This window comes from Vidua macroura, chromosome 10 (assembly GCF_024509145.1).
Source record: "Vidua macroura isolate BioBank_ID:100142 chromosome 10, ASM2450914v1, whole genome shotgun sequence".
Classification (NCBI taxonomy): Eukaryota; Metazoa; Chordata; class Aves; order Passeriformes; family Viduidae; genus Vidua; species Vidua macroura.
Window position 1 is genome coordinate 23,941,509 of NC_071580.1, and position 8,325 is coordinate 23,949,833.

The 8,325-nt window shown below is 46.9% G+C and overlaps 1 protein-coding gene across 2 annotated transcripts; it reads right to left on the reverse strand.

Annotated features, from left to right (window-relative positions):
• Positions 1–222: 222 nt before the first annotated feature.
• Positions 223–7,491, reverse strand: MRPS22 (mitochondrial ribosomal protein S22). Of its 2 annotated transcripts, none has more exons than XM_053985982.1 (8): positions 7,472–7,491; positions 6,811–6,971; positions 5,919–6,083; positions 3,436–3,579; positions 2,881–2,964; positions 1,823–1,968; positions 648–756; positions 223–398 (listed from the first exon to the last, which is right to left on the reverse strand). In XM_053985982.1, exons 2-8 carry the CDS (start codon positions 6,904–6,906, stop codon positions 306–308), a joined length of 837 nt encoding a protein of 278 aa, XP_053841957.1. In that variant the 5' UTR covers positions 6,907–6,971; positions 7,472–7,491; the 3' UTR covers positions 223–305. The 2 variants fall into 2 exon arrangements, with proteins under 2 accessions (XP_053841957.1, XP_053841956.1); XM_053985981.1 differs by lacking the exon at positions 7,472–7,491 and adding an exon at positions 7,202–7,301.
• Between the last annotated feature and the right edge of the window lie 834 nt (positions 7,492–8,325).

The window sequence follows — 8,325 nt, forward strand, 5'->3', positions numbered from 1 at the left end:
TAGAAGTGGTATTAGTTACACCCTTTTCTAAATGAAGCTGTCCAGACCCTGCACTTTAAATTGTGAGCAATTCCTTAGATTATAAAAAAATAGAACTCGGGGTACAGTGTTGGCAAAAATAAGTCATGATGGCTGCTCTAAGTTCACTTACAGAACTTTTCAAAATAAACTGCTGTACTGATTCACATATATTTCAGTAATGAAAAATACATTCTATAGCAGTCATTTTCAAGTATTTATTGTGGAATCCTGTACAGAAAATGCTTATAAACAGACTTAAAACTTCTGATGAACTGAGGTTTACTTCATGAAGCTGAAGAAGTAGCCATTGCTTCTTCATAAGCCTGCAGGGCCAGCTGGATATAACCTTCTCTCTGGGATTCAGTTTTCACAAATACCTGCAGCCACGGCAGGAGAGATGTTAATATAACAGCAGAGTCATCATGCCAGTGGCAGATCAGCCACCCACAACTGAAATCCTGGTGCAGCTGTACGTATAAAGTTTAAAAACCCCAGTGTGGCATGTACAACAATTCTGGTTAAGTATCTGCTTCCTAAGGTAAGGAGAAATTTAACTACTAAATAGGGTTCTGCTGGTTAAAAAACTCTCTTCTGCAGGTTACACAGCTTAAAGCAGAAAAGCTTACCTTGATCAGATCAACTCCTTCAAGTTTCTGTTCCTTAGCTTCCTTTGCTGACTGACATTCAGGGTGAAGCATATGATACAGTGTAATTAAACTTGTAGCATCATCCAGCCTAAACAAATAAAGGCTCATTTTAGCAATTCCTTTCTCTTCAGAGTATTTACTGAGAGTGTATTTTGTGATGTACTTTGCACAGCACAGGCTGTCAAACTGCTGATTCCACTGAGTATCCAGGCCCTGGAATACACAGGCAAGTACCTACATCTGTCCCTGCTGAAGCTGAAGCCTGCTCAGCAGTAATACAGCTGACATCCTTCTGAAAATATAATTAATTACCAATAATGAATATTTAGTGGAACTTTCTCACACTGACTGTGATGACCAGTATGTTTTACAGAAGCAGCATGAGAAATCCTGTGACACTGAGCTCTCAGCTGAGTTTAAAACTACTGAAGTGTGTGGCAGGAAAAGACATTCCAAACTCTGCTTGTTTAAATTGGCCATATACGTGAGTTTTCCCTTTACCAATCTGATTCTAAACCAGCAACCTTCCTGATTTCTCCATATGCTCAGGTTTAAAAGCAAGATCTGACCATCTGTTTCAAGTTTCTAACTGAAACAGCAGGAAATAAATGCCACTATCACTGCAACTTGGAGTTCTGATTGTACAAATTTCTCCCAGCTCTAGTGACATTTTGAACTATTGAATATTGTTCATTTCAGGGAACTTTGAATAACTTTAGCACCATGTTTTATAGAAATTCATCCATTTAAAATGAAACCTTATCTACATGTTCCTAAGCTACTTAGGAATTGCTCTAAAACCCAGAGTGTATCAACCTTATAAGCCAAAAATTAGCTCAGTATGGAAAGGCTTTAAGATCAGAAGAGTTCAGAGTTGGAAGTGTTCTGACAATTACATGGGAAACAAAAATAAAAACCCAAAAACTACAGAAGGCTAATTTCTGCAGAAACCTATATATACCCTACACCTTCATGGACTGTTACTGGTGCTCCTGTACAGCTAAGAGTAGCTACACAGCTAGCTGCTAGAGCTGGCCTAAAACATCATGCAAATGAGAACTTGCCTACATCTGACAGAAATACTGTTTTTACTATTGAAAGGCGGTACTTGTTCTAAGGCAAGGCAGGATTCCCAAGTGCCAGGCTGTACTTACAGGTCTCTGTTGATCATGTCTATGAGTAAGCCATCTGTCTTCTTCCTGCTGAGCAGGTACCACACCATGCCCCCGAAGTGCCTGGTTGAGCGCAGCAGGTCGTACTTGCCGTGTTTCTCGATGTCCTCGTAGGTGCGGTGGTGAACCTGCGCGCACACACGCTGCTTTCATTGCAGAACTGGAGCCTGGTGACAGCTTTCCCCCTGCACCTCTCACAGCTCTTAATCCTTTTCATTTCCCTAAGGTGCAGGGGTAAGCCACATGCTGAATCATATGCCTGTTATAATTCAGGGTAACACCGGGCTAGCCCAGTCCTTGGTATTTAGCCATAGACCTCCTTATGGTAAAAGGAAACTAAATCCTGTCTCCTGAACTTTTGGGGAGACAGGGACATAAACTCTGGACCTTCACTGCACTGCGGGCAAGCTGCATCTGTTCTTTCAGGAGAAAAATACTAGAGCAAGGAGCTGTGAAATTTTACTTAGGAAAAAAAGTTACTTGAAAAATCGCCTAATACAAGTTACAACTTCTCAAATCGCTGTGAACATTACAGTTTAAAGAGAAGTAAACATTTTAAAAGCAAGTGTAGACTAGCATTTACCAGCAGCTATAGCTACTAATTTTATTCTGCTAGATCTATATTTTTGTAACTGGTCTTTGTCAAAAATAATACTTTGTGCACAGTGCTGTTTCTGAAAATGCACTTTTGTCAGCTCCCTAGCTAGTCCTGCCAGCTCCTAAGCCAGCAGTCAGTGTGACTTCAGCAGCAAAACTCTGCTCAGAGCCCCTGTCAGTGTTACCATCAATTCTGCTTTGCTTCCAAAAGTACCTGAATAAAGACTATTTTTGTATGTGCAGTACCATTCTAGGCTGGTGAAAATTACTTTTGCAAAATCCTCTTTTACTGCTTTGCATAAAAATAAACCCCAAAACTCATCACAAGATAATCTATATAGGAAAATTAGAGCACATATGACCAACACCTCTGCTCCCCAGATAACAATTCTCCACTAGGATTTTTTTTTTTTTTTTGCTAGAAAACTAGAAAGTGAACTCACTCTGATATAGTCAGGTGAATCTGGCTCAAACTGAGCAATGCACATGTTCAGGACATCTTCGTGACGGTCTTGCTGAAATACAGTCTGAAACAACAGTTCAGATTCAGGGATAGATTATGTAATCACACCATCCCAACTTCCCTAAATCAAAACAGCAGCCACAACTCTGTTCTGGACAGCACTTACAATGAGTAAACCCTTCATCAAAAGATAAAATGGACAGAAGTACAGCAACTGCCTTGATGACATTATATTAATGTTTCTTGATTTTTGATTCTGAAACACCAGTTCACATTTCCAGATGAAATGTACAATTGTTTCTAGTATGACACAGTATTTACACCTACCTAGGATTTACCTGGCCCTGACCTGGAACTTTGTTTCAAGTATTTTAACCAAGTTACAGTGAAAGGCAATTGTCAAAACAGAATTCAAGCAACTAAACACATCCATGCAGAATGGATTACTCCGAGTTACTCTGCCCAGAGAGCAGAGTTTCACTGTCAGACTGCAATGAAGTAAAAGTGCTCAGTTTCAAAGCCAAGAAGAGCTTACCCCAAGGTTCTCATCCTTGAATAATGTTGGGGGAATCACCCTGCGCCCTTCCTTTGGGAAGAATATCTGGATCATCCTGTCTCGTTCCTCCCACGTAGCTTTGCGTAACACCCCGTTTGATTCTCTAACTACAATGAAACGTTCCTGCAAATGAGGTAAAAACCAAACATTGTCTAAAGCCTTCTCTCTTCATAGCCAGAACCATCCTAAAAAACCCCTCATTTGTCAAAGTCCTTCTACTCCTAAAGTCACCCAAATAACACCAGTTTCTAACTGACTGTTGCCATGTACCAGATTCATCATTTCTGCCTTACTACCTGCTGAATAAGTGCTGCTTTTGCACCTCAGTTTTGCTATCTGACAACTGTGCATGAGCCAACACTGAAAGCCACGGCTCTGGGAAGTTTACAGATAACATGACTCACACCCAGACAGGAAGTTAGCCTGATTTTATCATTTAATAACCCATACAAAATTAGGAATGCAAGTGTCGTGCACTTTTGTACCTTTTTTCCAGAGGTACACTAGAATGAAGTAAGAGCAAGTACAAGGCAAAAAATACAACAAATTAAACAATATACTCAGATCTGTTCAGAAGCATAACTGCTTTAGGGTGGCAAACAGGAAAGTTTGTTGGACAGAAAAGTTTTCAGTATGGTTGTTGAGGGTTGGGTTTTTCTTTCCTTGCTATTTGTGAATTTCTTTTCCCATTGAGTTGCTAAGAAGCACTGACAGCTGGGTGCTCTGGTTTTTGGGAGTTTTCTTTCGGGGGAGACAGAGATACCACAAGAGTAGAGGCAGGTAAAAGACAGCACTGGGGAGTTGGGAACTCTCTCTCTCTTATTTTGGCATCAGAAGAGGAAGCCAGGCTGTCACTTACTGCGGGGACAATTCACTGGCACCGCTGGAGCTCAGCCCTGAGGGACTGATCACCATCTGCTCGTGTGCCCAGGAATCCCGAACCCCATGTGCCTGGGAATCCTTAACCCCCTGTGCCCTGAGAATCCCGAACCCCGTGTGTCCCAGGAATCCTTAACCCCATGTGCCCGGGAATCCCAAACCCCATGTGCCTGGGAATCCTTAACGCCATGTGCCCAGGAATCCCGAACCCCGTGTGCCCGGGAATCCCGAACCCCGTGTGCCCTGAGAATCCCAAACCCCGTGTGCCCCAGAATCCTTAACCCCATGTGCCTGGGAATCCCGAACCCTGTGTGCCCTGGAATCCTTAACCCATGTGCCCTGAGAATCCCGAACCCCATGTGCCCTGGGAATCCTTAACCCCGTGTGCCCTGGGAATCCCGAACCCCGTGTGCCCCAGGAATCCCGAACCCCGTGTGCCCCAGGAATCCCGAACCCCGTGTGCCCCGGGAATCCCGAACCCCGTGTGCCCCGGGAATCCCGATCCTCGCCTCTCCCTGCCCTGCTCGGAGCCGGGCCGCCGCTGCCCCGGCCCCGCTGTTTCTTTGCTCCTGCTCTGAGTTTCCCCACGCCGTAGTCCCGCAGTTCCAGCTACCGCCGTGAAACCTCTGGTACATCTCACCCACCAGCCCGGGATTTTGCTCATTCCTGCCGGCTGTGACGGTAACTGCACCAAAGGGGAAGTGCCTGCAGTCGAGAAGACTCTTACCGGGTCCCTGGTTCTGTTTGTTGCTAATGCTGTAGTTACTGGTTTTTGTTTGCCTTGTTACACATCCTAGTAAAGAACTGTTATTCCTACTCCCTTATCTTTGCCTGAGAGCCCCTTAATTTCAAAATTATAATAATTCAGAGGGAGAGGGTTCACATTCTGCACTCCAGGGAGGCTTCTGCCTTCCCTAGCAGACACCTGTCTTTCAAACCAAGCCAATGGTGCAGCAGGAGAATAAACAGCAGTTTCCTGGAGAAAGCTCTCAGAGTAATAGATGGAAGACTGGGCAGTTCATTTCAGAGGATCATCACTATATGCATGTTTGAACCATGAAGGGTTCTTGGAATCAGAACTTGGTTAAGAATTTTTTTGGCCTCTTATTACTGGTACTTAAAGACAATTGAGATGTTTCATTACACAAAAGAAACTTTATCCTTATACTCCCCAATTCCATTAGACAACTGTTTCTTTACAGCTTTCCTGGGAACTCCTTCATCATTTCCACAACTTTCCACCACATCTTTGCAAGTGTGGAGTAGTTCCATCTTACAAAGGAATCCAATCCTACAGAAAGCTTCTTGGAGCATGGAAGAACTCAGCACTCCTAGCATATCAGAAGCACCTGCTTATAAAATAATTAACTACTTACCACACAGCTTTCCCATGCCTGCTTTTGAGTAGCAGAATGTAATTTATGATTATCAGTTAGAAGCAGGTATTTAGAAATACATTTTTCTCTACTGCCTTGTACCAGACAGAACTTTCAACTCCTCAGCCCTTTTGCAAACTGCCCCAACTACATTTGCATTCAAGCTTATTTTGAGAACAAATTAATACTGTTGATCACATTACTTACACGATGTGGAATGGAGTAACTTAAATCTGTAAAGACATATTTTGCAGTTTCAGTTCCTTCAAGGACTTTGTCTTCTGCTAAGACATCATCAATTGGCTCTCGTTCATTCAAAACAGGGGGCATGATTAGTTTTGTTTTAGCTTCCTCAATGGCTTTTCTTGTGGCCTTGTAGGGGAAAAAAATTTAACAATTAAAAATATTATCCTATTGGAAAGATAACATACAATTTGGGGACAAATATTTTCATTTAGAGAAGCTTACTTTTCTTCCTCTGCTGTTGAGAAAAAAATGAGGCACCAATTGCACCTCTAGGTAGGTGAATTTCATGTAAACAATTTACCACTACTAAAACCTGGACAAAATGCTGGAGGAAGTTACAAAACTACAACAGACAAACACCAAGTTGCAAACACCAAGTTTATTTCAGTGTTTTTCCATGGTAAATTTCCCCCAAAATACAAACCATAACCAACAGTTTGTATATAGCTTTAACTGTGGCTACAGCAGAACTGGCTTAAGTCAGGCCCTTTGTCATCCTGAATGAAGTCAGACCAGAGGGGAGAGGGAAAAAAAGTAGTCAAAGGATTCCCAGAGCTATAACTTAAGCATCAGATGAAGGTATTTGACAGAGTTAGGAACCATTAACAGGTTAATAAAGAGAAACTATCACTCAAAAAATATCAGTTTTCCTCCCATATTCCATCAAAATCGCATAAAACTGGACAAACCAAACTATTGCAAGTGAAGAAACACTGATTTAGGGAATAATCCGAAACAAAGTAAAGAAAACAGAATGTTTTCAAACGCAGCAGTAAGGAAGGTCGAAATATGGGCTATTACAGGCATTTTGCTAAAATCAACACTTACTTCCGAAGGAAGCAGAGCAGCCTACCTCTTCCAGCTGAGCTTCGGTCATCAGCTTGTAGTGGGGTGGCTTGAGGCCCTTTTTCACAGGCCGGAACACCTTGTGCAGGTCGAGTCCCGTCATTTTGTAAAGCAGTGTCTGAACCGCTTCGTCCGTGAAGGCGGGCTTGGGCTGGGCGGCCTTTCCCTCTGCGGGAGAGGGCACACGCTGTTACCCAGGGGCTGAGGGGACGCCCACGGTCACCCCCTGCCCTCACGGCTCCTCCCGCCCCGCCGGGCCCTCCGCGGCCCCACACCCGCCCCGACCCGCATCCCTCCCCACACGTACCGCAGCCGCCCACAAGCACGCGGGGCGGCTGGGCCCCGAGGCTGCGCCAGCCGGGAGCGCTCTGGGGGTGCCCCCGGGTCCCCTCGCGTACCGCCCGCATCCGCCGCCAGCGCCCGCCGCGCGGGGAGCGCCCACAGCGCCCGCAGCCGCGCCGGGAGCGCCGCCGTGCCCCGCGCCCCCAGCGCCGCCATCTTCGCTCCCGCCCCTTCCCGCCCCGCGGCGCGCCGGGAAATGGAGTCACGGCACGGCCCGAGCGGGCGGGGACACAGCGGCACCAGCGAGCCCGGCTCCTCCTGGCCCTGCACAGCAGTCACACCCTGTGCCAAGAGTCACCTCATGTGCCAGGAGTCGCATCCTGTACCTGAGAGCGTTGTCCAAATGCTTCTTGAACTCAGACAGGCTTGGTGCCCTGCAGAGCCTGTTGCAGTGCCCAGCCACTCTGAGTGAAAAACCTTTTCGTGATATCCAACCTAAACCTCCCCTGACACGGCTTCAGGCCGTTCTTTCGGCTCCTGTCACTGGTCGCCAGAGAGCAGCGATCAGTGCCTGCCCCTCATGAGGAACCTGTAGATTGCTATGAGGTCTCCCGAGTCTCCTCCAGGCGTGGGGGAGACACGCGGTCCCCCGGCACTTTCCCGGGGGCAAAGGGCAGGAACGCTGCTGCTCCGAGCGCTCCCAGCGCGTCTGTGCTTTGAAAGCGCTGCGGAGGGCCTGCTGCGGGCGGGGAGCCCGTCCCGCGGCAGCACCGCCTGCTGCCCGGCTCCCTCAGCCGCCCAGGGCGCGGAGCAGGGTTGCGGCTTTCCTTCCTTAGCGGGGAGTCTCCGTAGCAGGAAAAACGGTGGAATTGAGGCCACCGTGCGGGATTAAAGCGCTGTTGCCCCGCGGGTCCGGAGGGCTGCGGGCGGCAGCGGGTGCGCTGTACTGGCAGCTGCCCGCTGTGAGGGGCGACTCCCGGCCCCGCGTCCGGGCAGGCTGCCCAGAGGGAGGAACCGCTGGGAATTCGCACATGGAACCTCACCTGGCTCTGTCTGTGTCACTGCGGCTCCGCGTGGTGCCCGGAGGCGCCTGTACTGTGCGGGGCACCGGCCTCGTCAGCCGGCCACGGCTTCACTGCCGCGGGGCGTGGGGAATTGCTGCCCTCATGTTCAGGGAGCTTTAACGCTTTTATAAAGGAAGGAAAATACATAACTGTACTTAGCCTTAAAACCAAAATTA

Excerpts from the sequence above, each read along its gene's own strand:
- MRPS22 (XM_053985981.1), bottom strand. The coding sequence starts at position 7,301 with ATGGCGGCGCTGGGGGCGCGGGGCACGGCGGCGCTCCCGGCGCGGCTG. Across the intron at positions 3,580-5,918 it reads GTTACTCCATTCCACATCGT|GAACGTTTCATTGTAGTTAG; the intron begins GTAAGTAATGTG and ends CCTCATTTGCAG. Across the intron at positions 2,965-3,435 it reads TCAAGGATGAGAACCTTGGG|ACTGTATTTCAGCAAGACCG; the intron begins GTAAGCTCTTCT and ends CTGTTGTTTCAG.